The sequence below is a fragment of the Sciurus carolinensis genome, chromosome 9 (genome assembly GCF_902686445.1).
Source record: "Sciurus carolinensis chromosome 9, mSciCar1.2, whole genome shotgun sequence".
Classification (NCBI taxonomy): domain Eukaryota; kingdom Metazoa; phylum Chordata; class Mammalia; order Rodentia; family Sciuridae; genus Sciurus; species Sciurus carolinensis.
This window is the reverse complement of record NC_062221.1, coordinates 91,682,093-91,709,456: the sequence shown is the minus strand read 5'-3', so window position 1 is coordinate 91,709,456 and position 27,364 is coordinate 91,682,093. Positions and strand designations below refer to the sequence as shown.

Genomic DNA, 27,364 nt, shown 5'->3' with positions numbered 1-27,364 from the left:
TTGTGAGAGAATCCTGGAACCTTGTAAGATTCAAATCCATGGAAAACAGCACAGAAAGAAAAAAAAAAAAAAAAAAAAAAACACTGGTGGTAACTGCCACCCCAACGCCACAACCAGGAGACAGAGATAGTTCTTCATAAGGGTAAGGATGACAGGGAGAGTTCCAGCAAACTCTGTTAGTATGGATGCTGGCAATCCTTAGCTACTGAAAAGTTTCACAATCCTCAAAAACTTACAGTCCACCTAGATAAGTAAAATAAAATGTGTACAGCAGACTTGCTTTGTAAAAGAATCTCACATCATGTTCCAGTGAACCCCTAGGCTGCTGGAGCCAGTAGCCATATTGAGAAATGAGTTACTCTATTAATTTGTGCTGTTCTAGCAGGTCAGTAACCCCTGTATATGCCTATCTCTGGGACTCCACAGATATTCCATTGCACTGGCTTGGGAGATAGCTACCTGGGACCAAACTTAATCCAGCAGAGTGAGTGATTCAAGACTTCTGGGGGCCCTATGCTATAGGAAACAGGTGTTGTGACAGATAGGAACAGAGGGTGCATCCCTTAAGAACCAGAAGATCAAAGTGCTTTCTTGCCTTCTGAGAATAAGGGCACACCAGCCATGTGTACCTGCCAGCCAAGTGCAGACTTGCACCTGTGCCAGGACTGAATGCAGGCAACAGGCACACACACAGTTACTACCAGCCCTCCCCACCTTGCCATTCTTAGATTCCTGTTGCCGGCAGGGCGGGAGGAAACACTGTTCCTCAATGCTGCTCCACCCACAGGAATATGTGCAGAAAGCCTTGAGCTATTCTGCAGCTCTGGCCATCACCAGTTCCTAGGAGCACAAGGCCAAAGCGAACCTATAGAAACTTTGCCATGTCTCCAGTCACAGCCCCATTCCTAGTTGTACAATGCAACTGAAGGGCTCTAGGATAAAGATGCACAGCTCCAGTCACCACCTCGTCCCCACGCATGCGATGCCACTTAAAGGGCTGAGAGAAAATCCAGTAGCAGCAGTCACCAACCAGGTCCCAGGCATATGCTGCCAACAAAGCAGCAAAGACAAACACATACCAAAGTTCCTGCTGCCACCACATCTATTTGTTTCCCACCATCGCCCTGCCCCAGCACCTCATCTGACTACTCCTTGATATCAGGGCTAGGTGTGAGCACCACAGAGGAGGGGATGCTCCAGTTCCCATCATCACATCTGTCCATGCAGTATCCTGACCTGCACCACTGACTAGCTAGAAGTAAAGTGCTTTAGGACCCTCACCATAAATGGAGCAGCCTGTGCCAGAGAACATTCCCAATAGTAGAGTTAATGTCAACAATGCCCCTCCATCGCCGAAGTGTAGGGGTAGCCGCACAGTGACCATCCCACACACTCTGTTGTCTGTACCATGCCTGCCTGAGATGCTGGAGTGTCCTCACTCTTAAATGGCCCACAGAGACAGCAGATTTTTCCAATTAACCACAAAACGTACCATGCCCAAAGTCACTCATCGCAGCCAAAGAAGCTATAGGGAGAACACACTATGGTACTCAGCTGGAAACAAAGTCAACACTATAAAACAAATGAATGCCCAAGATACCTCTTCAGAAGAAAGTCACTTTCTAAGAAGGTTATTCCATAAAAGTGATAGAGATAACTGAGGGACCAAATCTCAATACAGGAACATAAAAAATATGAAAAAATAGATATTGTGATTCTTCCAAAAGAAAATAATAAATCCCTAGGAACAGATTCCAAATCAATCAATACAAAATATTTTATAAAGAATTTTGTAAATGATTAAAGAAAAGCTCAATGAGATCCAAGAGAAAGCAGATAAATACCTAAATGACATTAAAAAATAATTCAGGATATGAATAATAAATTCCACAAAGAGAGATTCTGAAAAACAAAAAGGAATCTTAGGAAAGATCTCAACAAGATAAATTGAAATGTAGTTCAAAGCCTCAACAACAGACTAGATCAAGCAGAACAAAGAATATCTAAACTTTAAAATGGGTCTTTTTAATATCCTAGTTAGACAAATTTTAAAAAAGAAAGAAATTGGAAAGAATGAAGAGAACACTGAAGACCTTTGGGATGACATTAAGCAAAGAATATCTGCCTTTTGGGGACTACCCAAAAGAGAAGATAAAAAAGGTAAGGTCACAGAAAACCAATTCAATGAAATAACAGTAGAAAACTTCCCTAACAATTTCAGAAAAGATATGGACATCCAAACACAAAAGGCTTACAGATCTTCATCATGGGATATTATAGTCAAACTGTCAAAAGTACAAGACATGGCCAGTTATGGTGGTGCATGCCTGTAATCCCAGCAACTAGGGACACTGAAGCAGGAGGATCACAAGTTAAAGCCAGCATCAGTAACTCAATGAAGCCCTAAACAAGGTAGTGAGTCCCTGTCTCAAAATAAAAAAATTTTTAAAAGGCTAGGAATGTAGCTCAATGGTAAAAGCACCCCTGGGTTCAATCCCTGGTACCAAAAAAAAGTATAAAACAAGAAAAAAAATTAAAAACAGCAAGAGAACAGCACTAAGTTGTATTAAAGATATCTTCATCAGACTAAGAAACTAAGAACATATATTTCAGCAGAAACCCTACGTCGGGAGGGAATAAAATAACGTAATTCAAGTCCTAAAAGAAAATTACTACGAACCAAAAATATTATATTCAGCAAGGATATCATTCAGAAAAGAGGAGAAATGAAGAAATTCAAAGACAAGAAAAAAACTTTTTTGAAGGAATCACCACCATCAGATCAGTCCACACTGGATGCTTTAGAGAGTTCTACACCTGGAAGCAAAAGAAAGATAACAAACATTGTGAAAATATACATCCCACTAGAAAAGTAGACATTCAAAAAAGAAATAGAAAAGAATCAAATATTATCAATAAAGCAAACTACCAAACCACAAAAATGAAAAAGAAAGGAAGAACGAAAAATATTTAAAACAATTAGAGGAAAATTAATATATCCTTGAATGTAAATAAACTGGTTTCTCTAATTAAAAGATAAAGACTCACTGAAAGAAAAAAAAAGAAGACCCAACAATATGATGCCTACAAGAAACTCACTTCACCAGGAAAGACACACACTGACGTGAAAGGATGGAAAATGGTACTTCAGGCAGATGGAAACCTAAAGCAAGCCAGAGAAACTATGCTTTATATATGACAAAACAGACTTTAAGACAAAAATTATAAGAGACAAAAAAGGTCAAGAAGATGTCATGATTAAAGGATCAATTCAAAAAGAAGATAATACTATTGTAAGTCTATACTAGTAAGAACTTCAAAAAATATTTAAAGGGGCTGGGATGTAGTTCGTTGATAGAGCACTTTGCATGTGCCAAGTCCCAGTACCAAAACAACAAAACAAAACAAAACAAAACAAAAAAGCGTAATTGTTCCTTTTCAGTAATTACTTTAAAAGCCAATGAATTAAAACTCATCAATAGAAAGACAGAAATAATCATACTGGACAAAAACACATGTTCCAATTATATAATGTCTACAAGACTCTTCTTTTTAAAATGTGTGTATGGTATATGATTACAAAAACGGTATGCCTCTACTTCATGTACAAACAGAAACAAGATGTATCCCATTTGTTTACAATAAAAATGAATTTTTAAAAAAATGTGTGTATGATACATTTTTACAACATATGTAGAACCTGGAATGGTTCAATATAAAATAAATAAAGTTAAAGTCACAGATTAATCAAACAGATAACAGGATTTTTTAAAATGTAAGGAAAAAGAGTTCATAGATAAATCTGTGGAACAAACAAGAATCTAATGGAGTAACAAAAATTCAACATGGATTAATAAATTAATGATGGTGATGATAATAATTCATGCTTCTTATTATTGAGCACTTACTACCTGCTACGTACGCAATGTACTAAACTCTTAAGCTTATCTGGGGATTGAAACCAGGGATGCTCTATCATTGAACTATATCCCCAGCCCTTTTTTTTTAATTTTGAGTTTTAAAATTTTAATTTTGGTTTTAAAATCTGTTTGGTGATGATATAGTACTACTGCTTTCTTTTCATTACTGTTTGCATGTGATATTTTCCCCATCCTTTCACTTTTTACCTATTGTGTATTTATTGAGATAAGAATGGGATGGGGTGGCACACACCTATAATCCCACCGACTAAGGAGGCTGAGACAGGAGGATTACAAGTCTGAGACCAACTCCAGACTTATTTTTTAAAAAATAAAAATGTGTGTATGTAGTTATAAATTCTTTTTTTTAAATTTTGAGACAGGGTCTCTCTACATTGCCAAGACTGACCTCAACCTTGTGATCCCACTGCCTCAGTCTTCAGAGTTACTGGGATTATAGGCATGTGACACCATTCCTACCTCTCACCTCATTTTTTTTTTTTTTTTTTTTTTTTTTTTTTTTGTGGGGGAAAGTGGTACCGGAGATTGAACTCAAGGTTGTTTAACCACTGAGCCACATGGGGTGGGGTGGCACACACCTATAATCCCAGCGACTAAGGAGGCTGAGACAGGATAATCACCAAGTCCTCAGGGCTTGCTAAATTGCTGGAGTTGGTCTCAGACTTGTAATCCTCCTGTCTCAGCCTCCTTAGTTGGTGGGATTATAGGTGTGTGCCAACCCACCCCATTCTTATCTCAATAAATACACAATAGGTAAAAAGTGAAAGGATGGGGAAAATATCACATGCAAACAGTAATGAAAAGAAAGCAGTAGTACTATATCATCACCAAACAGATTTTAAAACCAAAACAAGTTACAAGAGTCAAAGAAGGACATTATATATTACATGTCAACAGAGCAAGAAGTATACAAATTATAAACATTTATACACCTAATAACACACCATCAAAATAAATGAGTAAAAAAATAAAATAACACACCTGAAGAGAAAAAGTTCTACAATAATAGTACTGATTTCAATATCCCAATAGACACACTAAACAGACATAATATAAGAGCAGAGAAAAATTAAGCAGTATACTCAACTATCTAGATCTAACAGACATATACAGAGCATACTACCAATGACAACTGGGAAAAAAACTTCTTCTCAAGGGCACATGGGGACATTTATCAGGAATAGACAGTATCCCAGGCCACAAATTAAGTATCGATAGAATTTTAAAACTAAAGATCATATAATGTATTGTCTTGACCCACAGTGGGATGAAGTTACAAATCAATAACAGAAGGAAAACTGTAAAATCCACAAATTTGTGCAAATTAAACAACACGGTGTTGACCAATGTATCAAAGCTGGAATCACAAGGGAAATTAGAAAATACTTAAGAGTAATGAAAACATGTAACACACCAACACATGGAGTGCTAAGGCAGAATTTATAACTACATACACACATTTTTATTTTTAAAAAAAATAAGCAAGAGGCCAGGTGCAGTGGTACCTGCCTATAATCCCAGCAACTTGGGAGGCTGATGCAGGAGGATTTCAAGTTCAAAGTCCGCCTCGGAAACTTAGTCACTTGGCCCTAAAAAACTTATCTAAATAAAATATAAAAAAGAGCTGGGGATATGGCTGAGTGGTTAAGTGCCCCAAGGTTCAATCCCTAGTACCGAGAGAGAGAGAGAGAGAGAGAGAGAGAGAGAGAGAGAGAGAGAGAGGGAGAGAAACAGATAGACAAACACACTGGATATAGCTGGGTAGTAGAATACATACTTAACATATCCAAGTCCCTAGCTTCAAACCATAGCAACAAAAAAGAAAAGAAGAAAGGAAAGCAAGAAAAGAGGGAGGAAGGGATAATGTAGGGTGGGAGGGAGGTAGGGAGGAAGAATCAATCATCAAACTCATATTGACAACCTAACTTTACAACTTAATGAACCAAATGAAGAGGAATGAACTAAGCCTAAAAGTAGCAAAAAAGAAAAAAGAAAGAAAAAAGAAATATAAAGATTTGAGCAAAAATAAATAAAAGAATATTAATCAAGCCAACTGTCAGTTCTTTGAAAAGATCAATAAAAGTGACAAAACTTCAGCTAGATAGGGTAAGAAATACAGAGAGAAGACTCCAATCACTAAAATAAGAGTGCAAATGGAGTGTTGAGGAGATAGCTCAGTCAGTACAGTGCTTGCCTTGCAAGCACAAGGCCCTGGGTTCGATCCCCAGAACCACACACACACACACAAAAAAAGAGTGCAAATGGGGACATTACTACTGATGTTACAGAAATTTAAAAGGTTTTTAAGAGAGAACTATGACAACTGCATGCTAACAAACTGGATAAGCAAGAAACAGAAGTTCACAGAAACAAAATCTACCAAGATTGAAACACAAAGAAATAAAAACTGTGAACAGATCAATAACGAGCAAAGCAACTGGTCAGTAACTAAACACCTCCTGACAAAGAAAAGTTCTGAACCTAATGGCTTCACTGGTGAAATGTACCAAACAATAAAGAAACAATTCAAAAAAATCAAAAATGAAAGAAAATTTTTTCATAAGGTCATCATGACCCTGATAGCAAAGCCAGCTAAAGACACTTAAAATAAACAAACAATATCACTTCTGAAAACTGAGGCAAAAATCCTCAACACAATACTAGCAAACTACAATTTACTATGTATTTTAAAAAGAAGTAATGAGGAGTTCAAAAGTTCATAACACAAAAAAATGATAAATATTTAAGAACATAATACTACTTAAGCTGACTTGATCATACACATTTATACAGGTATTGAATTATATTGCAGCCTATTTTGTCAAGAACTAAAGCCAATGTTCCTCAAACTATTCCATAAAATAGAAAGGAAAGTAACTCTTCCAAACTCATTCTACCAAGCCAGTATTACTCTGCTACCAAAACTGGATAAGGATACACATACAAAAAGAAAACTATAGACTCATATCAATGGCAAACAGAGATGCAAAAATCCTCAATAAAATATTTGCAAAGTGAATTCAACATCAAATTACCAAAAAAATAAAAATAAAAAAACCATACAACCATGATCAGGTTGGTTTCATTCCAGGGATGCAGAATGACTCGATATAGACAAATCAACAAATATAATATATTGCAAAAATAGAATTAAGGATAAAAATCACATGATCACTTCAACGATGCTGAAGAAGCCTTTGATAAATTCAACATTCCATCATAATAAAATTCTTAAACAAATTAGATATAGAAGGATCATACTTCAACATAATAAGGGATATACACAGGACAAACACATAGCCCATAACATACTAAATAGGGGAAAACCAAAAGCATTTTCTCTAAAATCAAGGGAAAAAAAAAAAGGCAAGAGTTCCATTCTCACCAATCTTTTTTTTTTTTTAATTTTTTTTAGTTGTAGATGGACACAACACCCCCATTTTTTACTTATTCATTTTAATGTGGTGCTCAGAATCAAACCCAGTGACCCACACATGCCAGGCAAGCACTCTACCACTGAGCCATAACTCTAGCCCTTCTCAGCACTCTTATTCAACATAGTACTTGAAACCACAGGTACAGCAACTGGGCAAGAGAAAGAAATAAAAGGTATACAAAGAGGAAAAGAAAAAGTAAAATTACCCCTGTTTGCAGATGATATGATTCTATACTTAGAAAACCTTAAAGACTCCATAACAAATTACTGTTAAAACTGGTAAGAAAAATACAGCAAAGTAGCAGAACGTAAAATCAACACACACACACACACACACACAAATAGCTTTACTATAGGTCAATATGAACTCATTGAGAAAGAAATCAGGAAAGCAATCCTAATAAAAACAGCATCAAAAAAATAAAATACCTAAGAATAAACCTAACCAAGGTGTGAAAGACCTCTACAATGAAAATTTTAAAACACTGAAGAAAGAATTGAAAAAAGAAAAAAAAAAAATGCAAAGACTTCCCATGTTCATTGATAGGCAAAATTAATATTACTACCCCAAGCAATCTACAGATTCACTGCAATCTCCATCAAACTAGCAATGACATTCTTTACAGAACTAGAAAAAATAACCCTAAAATTCAGATTGAAGCATAAAAGACCCCGAATAGCCAAAGCAATACTGAGAAAAAAAAAAAAAGTAATGCTGAAGGCATTACAATACCTGAGTTCAAAACATACTATGGAGCCATAGTAACAAAAACATGTACTTGCTTAAGCACAGATATGTAGACCAAAAGAACAGAATAGAAGACCCAAGAAATAAACCTATACTCTACAGCCAACTGATCCTCCACAAGGTGCTAAAAACATACAATGGACAAAAGACAGCTTTTTCAACAAATGGTGCTAAGAAAATTGTATATTCACATGAAGACTGAAACTTGACTCCTGTCTCTTAACCTGTACAAAAATCAACACAAATGGATCAAGACTTTAATATAAAACCAGAAATTTTTAAACTTCTAGATGATAATACAGGTCAAAGACTTCAAGATATTGGCACAGGATATGATTCCTTTCAGGCTCCAATAGCTCAGGAAATAAAACCAAAAACTAATTAAGTGGGATCAGATTATAATAAAAGACTTGGGTACTGCAAAGTTATCAATCAGCACAGTAAAGAGACAATTCACAGAATGGGAGAAAATATGTGCCAGCTGTTCATTTGACAGAGATTAATACCCAGAATATATAAAGAATCCAAAAAATTTAATAGAACAAGTAATTAAATAAAAATATTGACAAATTATTTGAACAGACACTTCTCAAAAGAAGTACAAATGGCTGATAAATATATGAAAAAGGCTCAGTATTTATAGCAACATCAGGAAAAAACAAACCAAAACTACACTGAGATTCTATTTTACAACTCCCCATCATAATAAAATTATTTTTAAAAATTAACAAATCCTATCAAGGATCTGAAGATAAAAGGAACATTGATACATTGTTGGTGGGAATATAAATTAGTGCAGTTATCATGGAAAATACACCACTCCTGTGTATTTATTCCAAGGAAATGAAGTCAGCATACAAAAGAGATAACTGCATACCCCTGTTTATTGAAACACTATTCACCCATAGTCAAGATATGGAATCAGTTTGGGTACTCATTAACAGACAAATGGATAAAGAAAAACATACACACAATAGAATATTATTTGTTGATAAAGAAGAGTGAAATCATATTTTCAGGAAAATGGATGAAACTAAAGAACATAATGTTAAGCTAAATAAGCCAGACACAGAAAGACAAGTTTTTTTTTTCTTTTATATAGAAACTCAAAAAAAGATAACTTAGAAATCAAGGAGGGAATATTTAGGTGGGCTGGGGAGATAGCTCAGTCGGTAGAGTGCTTGCCTTGCAAGCACAAAGCCCTGGGTTTGATCCCCAGCACCGCAAAAAAAAAAAAAAAAAAAAAAAGGAGGGAATATTTAGGAAGAGGTCCAGGGAGAGGTAGAAATGAAGCAGGACATGATAAAAGCAGGATATATGCATGTATGGAAATGACACAGTGAAACCCATTAATTTGCACAATAAATATGCATTAATAATTGTAATTTTTAAGAAATTTTTAAAGAAGCAATAAATGGCCCATATAGTGGCACATGCCTGTTACCCCAACCACTCTAGAGGCTGATCCAGGAGGATCACAAGTTCAAGATCGGGCCTATACAAATTAGGGAGACCCTGTCTCAAAATGGAAAGAAAAAGTTGGCTAGGGATATAGCACAGTGCTTGCCTAACATATGTAAGGCAACAGGTTCAATCCCCAATTCTAGGGGGGAAAAAAGCAATAGAGAATGAGAACGAGTCAAAGGTGCGACTCTGTGGTAGAGCACCTGACTACCAGGCATGAGGCTTAGCCACACACAGTACTATTAGAAGGAGACAGAGAGAGAAAGAAAGATGGGAAATTAAGAGACTGTCATTTCATTTCCTAAATAAATAAATAAATTACTGGTCCCAAATGGGCTACATTTACTACTACAATGTGACTGTTATAGATTGAACTCTGTCCTACAAATAGAACTCATTAAAGTCCTAACCGTCTTACCTCAATATGGCTGGTGCCCTTATGAAAAAGGGAAATTAACACAGAAACAGACATGTACATAGGGAAAACAATGTGATGGCACACAAAAGGAACACCATGCTAACATAAAGGACCATAATGTTATGTCTGTAAGCCAGGGAATGCCCAAAGTAGACAGGAGAGGCACAGAACAGAGCTTTCCTTGTGCTGCAGAGGAAGCATGGCTCTGATGAAGCCTTCATTCAAACAATCCAATTAAACAGTGGAGTTTTTCACAAGAGATTAAAAAAAAAATCAACTATATGATCTGTACAAGAAAAAGACTCTGGATTCAAAAACTTAAGTGCATTCAAAGTAGAAGGATAAACAAACAGTTATACCATTTAAACAGCTACCAGCAAAGATAAGAAAAATAGAGTGGCTATACAAATGCAGATAAAGCGGGGGGGAGTAGAGACAATGAAGAATATTTCACTGATAAATGAGTTAATCAATCAGGAAGGTAATCTAATTATAATATACACATGTGCCTAATAACAGGTCTATAAAACACATTAAGCAAAAACTAACAAAACAGAAGCGGAAAACTGACAAACAATAAAGTTTGTATAATTCAATATCCCATTCTCAATAATAAAACAATTAGAAAATCAACGAAGATATAGAAGGCTTGAATAACATTCACCAATCCATATAGATCCAACAGACATCTATAAAACACTATACCAAACATAATACACATTATTCTCAAGCATATGTAGGACATTTTCCAAGATAAACCATATGCTAGGCCACAAAACTAACCTCAATAAATTATAAGTAAAGCATACAAAATGTGTTTTCAGACAACAATGGAATTCAATTAAAAATTAAAAGCAATAAATTTTTCAAATTTTAAAAACTACATAGAAGTTCAACAATACACAGTTAACAAGGAGATCGGAGGAAATCATACAAGAAATTGGAAAACACTTTTGATCAATTAAAACAAAAATACAATATATCAGAAATCCAACTACAGCAGTCCTTACAAGGAAATTTAAAACTGTAAAGGGATATATTAGTAAAGAATAAAGATCTCAAATCAATAATCTAACCATATATCTTAAGAAAATAAAAAACTATATCCAAAATAAGAATATAATAAAGACTATAATGCAAATAAATTAAACAAAACAGAGAAAACACACAGAAAAAAGTAATGAAACGTCTTTGAAAAGATTAACAAAATTGACAAATCTTTAGATAGATGAGATAAAGGAAAAAAGGGAGAAGACTCAAAATTACTAAAATCGGGAATGAGAGGTCATCACTAACAACGTCACAGAAATTAAAAAGATTATAAAAGAATGTATGAACAATTGTATGACAAGAAATTAGGTAATTTACATGAAAAAATACAAATTCCTAGGAAGACATAACATACCAAAACTAACAAAAATAAAGAAAATCTGAAAAGATCATAATCAGTCAAAATTTAAATTTATAATATTAAGCTTTCTCACACATGTACAAAAAAGCACTCACTGCTGAATTTTACTGAACATTTAAAGAATACCAATCCTCCAAAATGTCTTCCAGAAAATTAAGGAGATAATGCTTTCTAACTCATTCTATGAGGCCAAGTATTAGCCTGATATCAAAGTCAGACAAAAACACAAGTAAACAATAGATGAATTCTCTTCTTGAATACAAATTTTAACATTTTCAATTGAATCAAAGCAAACTGAATCCAGCAACATATAAAAATTATCATAATCAGGATAAAGTGGAATTTACCCCAAGAATGCAAATTTAATGTTTGAAAATTTATTTAGGTAATATACTACATTAATAGAATAAAGGATAGAAATTATATTAGTTGCAGAAAAAAATGACAAAAATGCAATATATGTTCATGATAAAAAGGTTCCAAGAAGTTGGGCATAGTGGTACACACCAGCAATTCAGGAGGTCGAGGCAGAAGGATCAATAGTTCAAAGCCAGTCTCAGCAACTTAGCAAGGCCCTAAGTCACAAAGTAAGATCTTGTCTCAAAATTTAAAAAATAAATATATAAAGAGGGCTAGGGATGTGACTCAGTGGTTAAGTGCTCCCCTGGGTTCAATTCCCTGCATCCAAAAAAAAAAAAAAAAAAAAGCCTCCAAGAAATTAAGAATACAAGAGTCTTTCAACATGATAAAGTGCAAATTTGAAAAAACTACAGCAAGTATCACAAACTTTATGATAAAAGATGGAATCATTTTATTTTTCTGAGAACAAAACAAAGATGTCTACTTATTCTCTCTCATCATTTCTATTCCACACTGTACTTAATAAATATTCTACCCAGGAAAAAGAAAAATATCCTAGCAAGGGAAAAATACAAAGACATCCAGTTTAAAGGAAGGAGTAAAACTGTCTTTGCAATGACATTATCTTGTGTTTGCAAAATTCCAAGGAATCCACTAAAAACTAACACAAGAATTAAATAAGGTCACAGTATACAAGACCAACATATATAAAAAAATTGTATTCCCATTTACGAGCAATAAACAGTCTGAAAATAAAATAACTCCTTTCACAATAGCATCTAAAAGAAATACTTATGGATAAACTTAATTTGAAAAGTTCAAGACATGGTGAAAACTACAAAACCATGTTGGGAGAAATTATAGAGGACTTAAATATGAGAAATGACATATCAAGTTCGTGGATCTGAAGATTTAAAATTGTTAACATGATAATACGCCCCAATTTGATCTATAAATTCAATACAATCGCTATGGAAATCTGTTAAGTATTTTGTTAAATTTGAAAAGTTGATTTTAAAATTCAACTGAACATGTAAGGAATCCAAGATAGCCAAAAGAATCTTGAAAAAAATAATACCAAAGTAAGAAGACTCACTTTCTAACGTCAACTTACTACAAAGTTGCAGGAGGATATGATGGTACTGGCTTAAGGATATATATATATATATGTATATATATATATATATATATATATATACATACACACACACACATATATATATATATCCACCAATGGAATAAAATTGAGAATCCAGAAATAAACCATAACATTTTCAGCCAACTGATTTTTAACAAGGGTAAAAAGAAAATTCAATGGAAAATAATAATCTTTGCAACAAATGATGTTGAGACAACTGAATACCCAAAGGCAAAAATATTAATTTTGATGCCTATCACATATCATACCCAAAACTCAAAATGGATCAAAGACCTAAGTCTAAGAGCTAGAACCATAAAAAGTCTTAGAAGAAAACTAGGAATAAACCATCATGATCTTGGAATAGGCACTGTTTTCTTGGATATAACACCAAAAGCACAATGACAAAAGAAAAATAGTTAATGAGATTTTTTTTAAAGTAAAAGAAGACTTTTGTGCTTTGAAGGACACCATCGAGAAAGTAAAAAGGTCAAAAATAATGGGAGAAAATACATGGATATGTATTTGATGAGGGACTTGCAACCAAAATATAGCCAAAAGTCTTATACATCAACAACAAAAAGATATACAGTCCAATTTTTAAATGGGCTAAGGATCTGAAGATGTTTCTTAAAAAGATATACAAATGATCAAAAAGCACATAAAAAAACACAATGTCATTTAGTTATTAGGAAATGCAGATCAAAATCTCAATAAAATATCATTTCATACCCACTGAGATGGAAAGATGAAGGAAAAGAAGCCAAAGAGAGAAAAAAGGAGGAAAAGAAGAAGAAAAGAAATGGTGGGGATGGGACAAAATACAAAATTCTCATACACTGCTAGTGAGAAGGTAAAACAGTGTAGTCATTTGAAAAATAGTTCAGCAGTTTCTTAATATTTAAAATTACCACATGATATAGCAACTCTAATCCAAGGTATCCACCCAAGAAAAAGAAAACATACACCTGCACAAAAATGTGTACTATAAAGTTTATGACAACATTCTTCATCATACTCAAAAAGTGAAAACAACCCATATGTCCATGATCTGGTGAATGGATAAACACAATGTGGTTTATCCATACAATAGTATACTATTTGGCAATAAAAACAAAGTACTGATACATGTTATAGCATGGATAACCTCAAAAACATGATCAATGAAAGCCAGACACAGGGGCTGGCCTTGTAAGCACGAGGCCCTGGGTTCGATCTCCAGCATCCAAAAAAAAAAAGAAAGCCAGACACAAAAGAACATACATATTATATGATTCTGTTTATATGACATCTCCAAAAAGTCAAGTCTTATAGGGATATAAAGTAGATTAGTGATTGCATGAGGCCACAGTAAGACTGATTATGACTATAAATGAGCACATGGTTTCTTGGAAATGTTCTGTAATTGTTGCTAGATTGTAGTGATGGTAAAACAATTCTGTAAATACACCAAAAATTATTTAATTATAAAATTTGAATGAGTGAATTTTACTATCACACAACTGTCAACAACAACAACAACAACAAAAAAAAAAAACACTGAAAGGAATTATACTCTTTAAAATGAGAAGAAACACAAAAGATAGGGGGTTAGAAGTTCAAAAGTAATGCACACATGAAGGATTTTTTCCCCCCTTTCCAGATATATTTTTGTTGTTTTTGCTTCCCTGCACACAGCTGCAATTTATAAAATATTTCAGACAGCCTAACAGAACTCAATAATATGTGTGACAAAAACAAAAACATTAAGTCTATAAATGCTAAAATAGGCTTTCCAAAGATTAAGTAACGATATTCCTCACATTATAATGAATTAGAGTCCTAAATTTCTTCAACTATAAAATAAGGCCAAAGGTATTTACACCTCACAGACTTGTGAAAATCATGAGATTTAATTCAGGCTTAGCCTGATGCCTGCTATTAAGTACTCAAAAGGTGTTAGCTGCCATAATTATAAACAGAAGGAATTCAGTTCCAATCTGATGATACTGCTCATGTGCTCTATGACTGATATGGCAAAAGCCCCCAAAGGAATAACTAGTGGAGTAGAAAAAAAAAAAAGTACAATTTCATATGTATATTATATTACAAGAGAACGAAGTCCATAAGTCCAAATTCTATAAGCTCATCAGCAATGAAAATGAGATCAACAGAAGAAAATCCCACTGGAATAAGTAAACCAAACTGACAGTCTTCTAAAAACACCTAATCTGTCCAAAATAATTTTACAGATATGAACACATGCCGCTTGTGATGTGAAGCAAATACATGAAAATTTCCCATCCCTATTCATTGTTTTAAACAAAGTTACTTCCTACCTCTGTCCAAAAATTCAACTCTCAACCTAGTTTCATCCAAATAGCTCACCATGTTCTCAGTTTCCAGATATTCAAATCATTCAAAACACTCTATCTGAGCCTAACAGATAGAAAATTTAGAAAAACGTTAAGAATCAAAAGCTCTAGAATCATCCATAAAGGTAGAAAAAAAATTGTTTAAAATATAGAGAGGATACCCCTTTCTGACTTAAGACAGGAGAACTTAATTCAGATCCTCAATATTCTACATAAGAGATTTTTCCAAAACAAGCAAAAAAATTCTTTTAAATATTCAAGCACATGTCCCTACAAATGTCATGAATAAATTACTTTATGAACATTTTAAGTCTGTGAATTTAAACTAATATAATATAGATATTGATAATAGTCTTCAGGCATAAATTTTGAAATCATACAAAGCACTCAATTTTAAACATCTGCCAAAAATCACATTCCATTACTCCAAAGCTGGCTAGCTAAGTATAAAACCAATAAACTATTGTCTATTGGCTATATCACTTTTGCCAGTTTAAAAAAAAATCCATTTTCCTGTCAGGACCATCTCAAGACACTGTTATATTTATGTATTAAAACATGATGATTTTAGTCATTATTGTACTTTTCTCTCAATACTTACTGCTACTGAACTTTAAAATCTTTTTATCTTCTAACTCTGTCATTAAGTATATATCAACAGGACCTTATAGTGCTAACTCTGGTAACATACCTGAAAATCATTACCTCAGGAATAGGAGTCAGATGTCGTAAACTCTACAAGGAAGGCCAAACAATTGCAGTTTTATGCTAGCTGATAATGTAGGAGAAAACAAACTGAAAGATATTAGAGAAAATGCCAAGAGCGAAAGGTAATATTAAAGTAATAATATGTCACGATGATTATTGACTTGATATCCTCAAAGAACCTATCCCCACAACTTTATAGGCACCCTTATAGAAAGATAAGACTTCAATAAATTATGAACCATGCAAAGTTTTCAGGATTTCTCTCCCATAAAAATTAAACAACTTTGTATATGCAAATTTTTCAGAAAGTGTGGCTTGATTTTTTTAATGAAAATATATGATCCCTGAAATAAAATTTTTTATATGATCTTAATAATCTTTGGAGAAACCAAGTCTATAAACACCTGAGTATGTTCATGTTTTGAGGATCAAAGCATCATCATTACACCTACAGAACTTTGTTTTTCACCTTGACAATTAATCTACAGTACAGCAGAAGGTCAAGAGGTTTACTGAGATGATAGAGAGTCACCAATATATTTTTGTATTTTCTACAATTTATTTGAAAGGGGATATGGACTCAGTAACTTACAGAAGTACTCTGTCAAGACTGTGGGACTTTATTTAGTCTTCTAAATTTGTGTGATGTTTCAATAATTATAGTTTTTACTTTGCTATATTTTTTTCACTCACCATGCGAAAAGAGAAAATTTAATGCCCTTTTTTAAAATAACTTTCTGATCATTTATCGATGTCTAATCCTATAATGCTCTGAAATCCTTCTGAAAATAATTATGAGTCCTCCTGATATTTAATTCTAATATTCAATAATTCACTAACACTGTGACTATAGGATCATAATAGCTAAATGGAGCAACCTTTTTCATTAATGATCAAAGATGAATCAAGAATTTTTATTAGTCTATATACAACTTTTGCTTTATCAGCTAAGCTTATCAAGAAGTTCCAAATGCACAAAAACAAGAAGTTAAGATGACTTAGAATCACAGAAAGTTAGAAGTTAGAAGGAACCTCATTGAGTTCAATCCTTCTGTTTTAAACATTGTGGTAAATGAGTCCCAAAAAGCTTCAGTGAGTCACTCGTGGTCATGCTATCTTTAGTACAAGCCCACCTATATCATACTCGCTCATAAATAAGTATCTTACCTTTCTGATGATGACTTAGAGGTGACAGGATGCCCACACACACTTTTTTTATTTTTATGGTCTAGAGAGATGACTTTATTTCTCAGGCTTCTTTTCCACTAGGAAAAAAAAATATGTGCAATGTTAATAATAAATATAACAATAATATGACAGAAGGCACTTAAAGTGTTCTTTTTAATTAGAAATCTAAAATAAACAGTCAAAAGTTTAGTAGTACACAGAGAAAAAAATAAGTGCAATCTATGGAATACTAACATCTTTAATTCCAGTGCTGAGAATCAAACCTAAGGCTTCACACATCCTAGGCAAGTGCTCTACATGTCCAGTTCATATCTGCCTCTTTTGCTAGTGTTGAAATATAAATGCACAAAAAATAATTTTAAAATGTCAAGGTAACTTTAGTGGAGAAATAAATACTTTGAGATTTTCAAGTTTAAACAACTATAAAAATTTGCAATGTTTAAAGAATAAGGGGCTAGAAACAAAGTTCAGTGGTACAGCACTTATCTACTATGCACAAGGCTGTTTTCTATTCTTAACACCACAAACAAACAAAAATAAACACATAATTTTATTACTATGTATTTGTTGTAGGCGAAGTTAAATGGGACCTATGATACTCAAGTAAATGCATTTCAAACATGGAAGGGATTAAAATCGGTTCCCTATGAAGTTGAGAAACGGAAAACAAATAGATATCTTACTAATATGTTTAGGTCTGATATGACTATGAAAAAGGGTTAAAAATGGGGGCTGGGGAGATAGCTCAGTTGGTAGAGTGCTTGCCTTGTAAGCACAAGGCCCTGGGTTCGATCCCCATCACCCCCCCCCAAAAAAAAAAAAAGGGTTAAAAATGTATTTACTTGTATATAAATAGTGTAAGTTATACATACATACACACACACATACACACATATATATATATATGTGCCCCCTGCCTCCAGTACTGGAGCCTGAACCCAGGGCCTCATACTCACCAGGCAAGCATTCTACCACTAAGCCACATTCCTGGTACCAGTTAATTATATTCTCTATATCTTTATTTCCTTATCTGAAAACTGATATAATAATAGTAACTACTTCACACACAAGTACAAAGATTACACATGTAGTAAGTTTTAAAGACTGCCTTCATCTAAGAGATATTTGTACATCTGCTATTTGTAGGAACTGTTTACAATAGCCAAAAGGTGGAAGCATTTCATATGTACATGAGCAGATTTATGGATAAACAAAAAGCTGTCTGTATATAAGGGTGTATACATATGCATATAAACATACACACACAATGAAATATTACGCAGCCTTAAAGAGGAAGGAAATTCTGAAACATGCTACAAAATGAGTGAATCTTGACCATATTCTAAGTGAAACAAGCCAGCAATGAAAGGACAAACCCTCAGGTTCTGAATCTAGAGTAGTTAAATTTATAGAGATAGAAAGTAGAATAGTGACTTCCAGGGACTGGCAGGAAGGGACAATGGGGAGTTTTTTGTTTTTGTTTTGTGGTGCTGGGGAGCAAAGGTTAGGGGGGAGTTATTGTTTAATGAACACAGAGTTCATTTTTACAAAATGAAAAGACTACTGGAGATGTATGGTGGTGAAGGTTACACAACAATGTGAAAGTACTGTCACTGAACCACACCCTTAAAATGGTTAACATGGTAAATTTTATGTTATGTGTATTTTACGACAATTTAAAATAGTTTTTATAAGATGGGAAGAAAAACTACTCTCTTAAATGTGTCAATAAAGGTTGTCCTGTGTATACTGCAGGTATTCTATTATTACCACAGTCCCACTTAGTATAAAACACATCATTCAAAAGAAACAACGGTGAAGATCAGAGAATAAACCTGCCCAACTGAACCTGTCTGTCTAAAATCCTGTGTCCCCTCCAATACTCTAAATCAGAATTATATAAATTCTCAGAATTCCTTACTATCAATATCCTAACCTAAACACATCTGTATAATTTTCAATAGTTCAAAATCTATCACTATTCTAGCAATATATCTATGCAAACCCCCCGACCCTTCCCTCATTCCCCTTTCTATAAAACCTCAAAGTCACTGTCAGCCCCTCCATAATGACAGGATAAAAGATATGGGTCACTTTATCTCCCCAGTATAGCTACACTGATTAAAAGTCCTTTAATGATTAAAAAAAAAGGGGGGGGGGTGGTAGATGACAAGGTTGAAATTATCAGGTTATGAAGGGGAAAAAAATTTTAATCCATGCTCTGAGGAGGTTGAATTCTATTATAAAAAGAGAAAGTCACAATAGGTAAGAGATACCAAAGGGCAATTTTAGAATTAAAAAATGAAAGTAAAATTGTATTGGAGGAACTAAAGAGCAAAAGAGATAAAAAGGGAAGAATCAGTGAATTTGAAGAAATATCAACAAATTATCAAAATGAGAAAATAGAAAGTAAACAAAAATGACTCAGACTCAAACCTGTGGTACAACACTAAAATTTGCAACATTCATATTGCTGCAGTCTTAGGAGAAAAATAAAGAAGGTATACAGAAAGAAGTATTTGATACAACATGTATAATCAAAAAAATAAATTATACTCCATTTATGTATGATTTATCAAAATGCATAAATGCATTCTACTGTCATGTATAACCTAAATACAACAAACTTTAAAAATTATTTAAAAATGAAAGAAATATTTGATAGCTAAAAACTTCTGTAATTTGATAAAAGACATGAACTTGGGCTGGGGTTGTGGTTCAGTGGTAGAGTGCTTGCCTAGCACATGTGAGGCACTGTGTCCATCTACAACTAGAAATATTTCTTTAAAAAGACATGAACTTGCAGATTCAAAAAGTGTCACAAAGCCCAACAGAATAAATTCAAAGATCCCAGTCAAGATAAATTATGATAAATGTATTGAAAACTACAGACACAATTTTTGGAAGCAACCAAAGAAAAATGACACATTAAATGAGAGAAATGATTCCAGCAACAATGGTGTTCTCATTAGAAACCATGCAGTAGAGTAAAATTTTTAAAGTACTAGAAGAAAAGTACTGTTGACCCACAATTGAAGAGCTTTTGGTAAGTTTCCACAATAATGAAGGCACATTAAAGACATTCTCAGATAAAGGTAAATTTAAAAACTCAGAGACCAAACCTGTTCTAAATGAAATATGAAAGGAAGCATATCAGATCTAAGGATAGTGACATCAAAGGAAAGCCTGAAACTTGTGGAATTAAAATAGAGGATCAGAAATAGTAAATACGCAAGTAAATACAATATTTTTTATCTTAAATTCTTTAAAATGTATATGAAAATCCAAAGTAAAAATCATAACATTGTCCGGAGGTATTCAGCATAAGCTGTTTTAATATATATGATGATTACATCCTAACAAATGAAGGATAAAGGGACCTTGTTTTAGACCATTTTCTGTTGCTATAACAAAATACCTGAAACAAGTAAGAAAGTAAAGCAAGAGGTTTATTAAGCTCACATTTCCGGAAAGTGGAAAGTCCAAGCATACAGTGCCAGCAACTACTTGATTTCTGGTGAGGGCTCTATGGTGGAAGGGCAAACAGGCAGGTACAGAAGAGAGGAATGACAAGAGGCTAATTCTCTTTTTAAAAATCTGCCCTCACAATAACTAAAACAGTCCCACAGGAATGAGAACACACTTTTAGGAAAAAGGCATTAATCCCTTTTGAAGACCTAATCTCTTAAAAGTCCCACAAACTCTCAACATTGTTACACTGGAGACCAAAACCCCAACATGAGTTTTGGTGAGATGAATTATATTTAAACCACAGTAGCCCTATACGGTGGTAGTTTCTCCAAACCAAAGAATTAATTCTCAGTAGACTGAAAAGTATACATAATGTTATGCAAAGAATTTACAAACATGTACATATGATAACTCAAAAGATACATTAAAATGGAATGCTAATATGAAATAGAATGCTAAGTATTTAAATGTCAAATTATAAAAAAGGGCAGGAAAAATTGCAAAGAGCAAAAAGAAATAAAAATGGGAAACAAATAATAAATTAATATAACTACACTCAAACATAATAAAAGAACACAGTATATTCCTTGACCATTAACAGAATATATTTAAATACAGTGTGAACACAGTAGGGACAATAGTCTTTTCTGACAATTCTAGTGAATTAAAGTAGAAATCAATAGTAGAGAGTAAAAGAAAAATCCTTAAACACATGAAAACAAAACAACACAATTGTAACAACATAATTCAAAATTATTCAAAACAAACAGAAGTATGACAAAGATGGGAAATTTTAATAGAAAATGATCATGTTAGTACATATCAAATGATGGAATAATTTCAAAAGAGCATCATCTCATAGAAATTGAACATGAATATATTCACTGAAAACAACTGTTCAGAAAGGAAAAAGGCAACACTGTAATGCAAGAATTCCAAATACAGCTAATGATGGTGAAAACAGGTCAGCTTTTATGAACTACCTCCATGCAATTGCCCATAATCTATCTCTATAACATACATTAGCTATATGTCAATTTTTTTAGCTTTTTTGGGAGGGTAGTTTTTGTTATTTAGAATTTTCCCATAAATTTTAAACTCTCAACATCATTTTTTAAAATTTGTTATACTATGTATTTCATATTCACATCATTTTCATTACTATTATAAACTGTGTAAAGACTTTCAGAGTTCTAATTTATTTGTGAATTTGACTACAAGAAAGTACATTACCACTACATTGATTTTGTGTGTAAGAATTATGCATGTACATAAAACCACTGAAACATCCTCAATAAATTAAGAGACATCTGCACCTGTTAAAGAAAAAATCTCAAAATCTAGGATCTTCGGTTCCTGAGAATATGGTGTTAACCCACCAGTTTTTGATCAAAAGACTCAGGTTGTCTAACATGATATTTCAAATGACTGCAGGTATAAAGCTGGTTGAACACAATTACCAATAAAAGTGAAATACATTTCTACATTCCACTTTTTGACCTATTTAGTTATGCACACATTTTGTCTGCCTGTGAAACTGTCATTAGTATACTTATGTGTTTATGCTTGCGAAAATGACATCATCTCACCATTGAAAACATTTTAAATGTGTTATCTATTTTATTGTGTAAAGTGGCCTACAAAGTGCTCTGTCATGTTTTTGGTTCCTAAATAAATCCCCATTTAAAAATGAAAATTAAAAAAAAATAAAAAATAAATAAATAAATAAAAATTAAAAAGTAAATGAAAATAAATGTCTTTTAAAGAATTTTTATTATCCTCTCCAGAATTATATTTTTGGGATTTTAGACTTCAGAGATTTTTTTTCTTTTGATATTTCAACATTCAGAATTTGGCATTTGGGATTATATTTCTGGGGATTGTGGCCTAAACCACAGTAAACAAAAGTGCTGTCATTCGGGATTTGTCATTCCATTTCTGGAGCACAGGCAGGATAGATTGAGTATAAACATTTAAGGACCTAGGATTTTTAGAATGGTAAATGAATATTGGCTTCAAATGCAAGTAAACAGTGGACTTAACTCCTTTCAAAAGGGTCACAGTCTGCTCTTTGAAGATAAGAAGTCACCCTCTGACTTCTCACTAGCTATGAAGGTCCTAGATGGCATCTTCTTCCAATAGAAGATTATTTCTTCTACAAAAAATATTTGTTTAGTGCAGCCATCTTCATCAATGTTTTAGTTAGCTCTCCTAGATTAACTTTTTGTTTCATCTTGCACTCTAATGTTATGGAAAAAAGCTTCTTTCCTTAAACCTTATGAACCAACCACTGCTCACTTCAAACTTTTCCAAATTCTCCAAAACAACACAGAAGTATGACAAAGAATTGAAGAGGTTAGGGCTTTGTTCTGGATTAGGCTATAGCTTAAGGGAATGTGACAGCTGGTTTGATCTTTTATTCAGACCACTAAAACTTTCTCCATATCAGCAACAATAAAGCTATTTTACATTCTTATCATCTGTTTTCTCACTAGAATTTGCACTTTAAATTTCCTTTAAGAATATTTCCTTTGCATTCCCAATTTGCCTGAATCTTTGGCACAAGAGGCCTAGCTTTTATCCTATCTCAGCTTTCCCTATGTCTTCCTCATAGTTTTTCTTTTTGGCAATGCTGGAGACCAAACCTAGGGCCTTGGGCATATTAGACAAGTACTTTACAAAGTGTTCACAACTGATCTATACCCCCAGTCTACCTTTTGATTTAAAATGAGAAATGTACAATTCTCCCATTCACCTGATCACTGAGGGGTTTTACCTGGTCTAATTTCAATATCCTAATTATCAAGGAATAAGGAGGCCTGAGGAGAAGGAAAGAGACAGAAGAATGATTTGCTGGTGAAAGCAGTCAGGACATACTCAACATTTATCAGTTAAGTTTACCAATTTATATAGGTGCAGTTGGGGGAGTCCCAAAACAATTAGAAGAGTAACATCAAAGATAACTGATAGGTGTTGGGGATGTAGCTTGGTAGTGGAGACTTGCCTAGCATGCACAAGGTCCTTCAATCCCAAACACCACCAAAAACAAACATACAAAAAGACTAATTGCAGATCACTACAACAGATAAAATAGCAAAATAGTCTGAAATACTGTGAGAATTCTGAAATATGACACGGAGACATTAAGTGAACACATGCTATTGGGGAAAATGGTGACAACAGATTTGCCCAACTTAGGGTTACCACAAACCTTCAATTTATAAAAAGTGCTGCATCTTCAAAGTGCAAAAAAGCAAAGAGCAAAAGTCAAAGTATGTCTGTGTTAGCTCATAAATTATAAAAAAATGTCACACACTAATGCAAGATGTTCACAGTAAAAAATCAGGGTAGTAGGGGAAATGTACATGGGAACTCTATGTACTCCCCCCTCAATTTTTCCATAAACCTTTGTTCTATAAAACAAAGTCTAGGGTTGAGACAATTCCTAAGTGATAGAGTGCTTGCCTAGCCTGCATGAGGCCTAGAGTTCAATCCCCAGCACCACAAAAATAAATAAATAAACCCTAATACTTTAAAAGAGTAAACTGGCAGAGCTAAGTACTAGCCAAGATAGACCATCTAGAACTCTCACGCAATGCGGCTAGAAATATAAAATGATACAAACATTCCGGAAAAGTTTGGCAATTAAACATACACTTACCATGTAATCCAGAAATTCCATTCCTAGGTATTTATTCTAGAGAAATTAAAATTTATGCTCATACAAAAACATGCAAATATTACAGCAGCTTTATTCATAATCGCCAAATACTGGAAATGACTCAATGTCCTTCAATGGGGGGGGATGGAAAAACAAACTACTTACATACACAAAAATATAAATAAATCTCAGAAATTATGTTGAATGAAACAAGACACTCTGAAAACATTATATATTATTTGATTACATTTAAGTAATATTTGAGAAGACACAGAATCAGGGCTGGTGATATAGCTCAGTTGGTAGAGTGCTTGCCTAGCATGCCCAAGGTCATGGGTTCAATCCTCAGTACCACCAAAAAAAGGAAAAAGAAAACACAGAATTATAGAAGAGAAAACAACAATGTTGCCAGAGGTTGGGGGAGAAAAAAGAATTAACTAAAAAGTGGAGAGCACATAATTTTTTGTAGTTATGCAACATGTTCAACATCTTAACTGTGATAATTATGACTGACTCAAAGAACTATACAGTCACTCAAGAAGTATAAATCAATACAAACACACACATCTTTGTTATTGTGGTAGTTACAAAATGTATACATCTGTTAAAAATGGAAGAATTATAATGGATGAATTTGAACTAATCCAAATTAATCTTCAAAGAAATTTAGTTTTTAAAAGGTCAAAAAATTTGAAGTCTCTTTAAAAAGGAAGATATACAACAGCTAATAAATACATGAAAATATTTTAATATCATTACTAAAGAAAGGTAAATTAAAACAAAGCCCAAAGTCCATCAACAGAAAATTAGATAAACAAATTGTGGTATATTCATAAAAGGTAATATTACATAGGAATAAAAAGGAACAAATCAATGATACACAAAAAAAATTGATAAATCTCAAACAACAGTATATGGAGTAAAAAGAAGCCAAAAACATACATACCAAATGACTATGTTCAAGAAACAGTAAAACTACATCATGGAAATAGAAATGAGAAGACTGGTTGCCAGGAGCAGTGTGGGTGTGTGGGCAGTGAGGAAAAGACAAAATGAAAATGGACACAGAAATTTCTAGGGTCATGTCAAGGCTCTACGTCATGACTGTATGTTGGCTGTATGTTATTCTGGGCAAAGATTATCCAATTATAATCTGTATAGCCTATTTAATAATGAAATTATGTTTCAACAAAAATCACAAATAAATAAATGAGTGAAAATTCTGCTAAGGACTATGTAAAGAGTCATTTATTTCTCTTTTTTTTCCTCTAAAAGCAACAATAAAAAAGGTAGGCAGGGACAACGTACCAAGATATCGGTATAGCCAGCCTTAAACTCTATAAATTATGAAGTCCACCTACAGCAATATGGGGGCAAGGTAAAACTGACATGCACCACTTCCTATCTCAACCAGGATGCAGATATCTTAAAAATTAAGTAACATTAAGGAGTAAGATAACAAGCTAGTGACAGGAAAAAAAATAAGTTCTTTAAAGAACCATGTTTTATTCAGTGGTTTAAAAGGAACTAAGGAAGAAAATTAGCCATTAGCTTCTCAGGAAAAGGAGATAATGAAATGAAGAGGAATTTAAGAAAAAGAGAAGATACTGGATTATGACACAAAGAATCCATACCTATAAAGCACTCTCTACATCTGCCTCATCAATGTCAAAAACTAAGGAAAGACATGCATGCCTCAAGGGTAAAGGAAAAAATACAGAGAAAAAAAAAAAGGGTAAAGGAAAAAAACAAAAAGGATCTATCCCAAGAGACAGTATGTACATACATAAAAATTTTTATCCCACAATAATCCTATATCCTAAAAAAGTAAAATAAAAATATGAATTCAAAGAGATAAAAACAATTCACTTAAAAATATGGGGTTTGTTGTTGTTGTTCCTATCAAATTGGAAACAATTTTAATGTGTGATAATATACAGTGTTGTTATGTTTGTAGAGAAATGGAATGCTACATGGTAGCAACACAAATTACTGCAGATTTTCCATGAGACAAGTTTGCAGTATTCATTAAAATTTAAAATATAAGCCAGGCATATATAATCCCAGCAATTTGGGAGGGTAAGGCAGAAGGACTTCAAGTTCAAAGCCAGCCTCAGTAACTCAGTGAGATCATGTCTCAAAATAAAAATTACAAAAAATGTCTGGGGATGTAGCTCAGTAACAGAGCACTCCTGGGTTCAATCTCCAATACAAAAAAAAAAAAGAATGGATAAAAAATTTTACATACAAATTCCCTTAGGACTAACAACCCCACTCAAAAAAGGTTCCCCATATATGAAAAATGATGTTTCACATGATGAAATACTACAGAATTATAGTGTGTGTGTTTAAGTTAAAAAGCTGATCTTCAAGAAGTAGAAAATAGAAAAGAGGTGACCAGATCCTAGGAAAGGTATAGGAGAGGGAGTGATGGAGTGAAGATACTTAATAGGCACAAGGAGGGGCTGAATTTGTGGCTCAGTGGCAGAGCACATGACTAGCATGTGTGAGGCCCTGGGTTCAATTCTCAGCACCACATATAAATTTAAAAAAAGAAAAGTCCATTGACAACTAAAAAATATTTTTTTAAAATAGGCACAAGGAGGCACTGGATAAGAAAATTACTTCTAATGTTCTATAGGACAGTAGGGTAATGATGGTTAACAATTAACTGAATATTTCAAAAGAATAGAAGGGATTTTGTACGTTCCCAACCCAAAGAAATGATACATGTCTAAGGTAATAGTTATGCTAATGACCCTGATCTGGTCTTTACACATCATATACATGCACTGAAATGCCACAATGAACCCCATGAAGATGTACAACTGCTGTGTCAACTAAAAATAAAAATACAGCTGTGCACAGTGGCACACACCTGTAATCCCTGTGACTCAGGAGCCTGAGGAAAGAGGATCACAAGTTCAAGGCCAGTCTAAGCAATTTAATGAGGCCCTACGCAACTTAGCAAGACTGTCTCAAAATAATAAATAAAAAGGACTGGGGAATGTAGCTCAGTGGGAAGGTGTCCCTGGACTCAATTTAAAAAAAAAAAAAATTAAATTA

The 27,364-nt window shown here is 33.5% G+C and overlaps 1 protein-coding gene across 7 annotated transcripts in view; it reads right to left on the bottom strand.

Moving 5' to 3' along the window:
- Senp7 (SUMO specific peptidase 7) overlaps positions 1–27,364 on the bottom strand; it is a 123,533-nt gene that overhangs the window by 79,215 nt on the left and 16,954 nt on the right. For 6 of the 7 annotated variants that reach the window (XR_007110191.1, XM_047564077.1, XM_047564076.1 and 3 more), the window contains one exon: positions 17,146–17,243. Coding sequence is in view for 6 of the 7 variants with exons in the window: in XM_047564077.1 (XP_047420033.1) it covers positions 17,146–17,243 (98 nt within the window). In the remaining variant the exon portion in view is untranslated. Of the gene's footprint in view, positions 1–15,961; positions 16,043–17,145; positions 17,244–27,364 lie in introns of those variants that run through there. The other variant, XM_047564080.1, reaches the window with a different exon arrangement.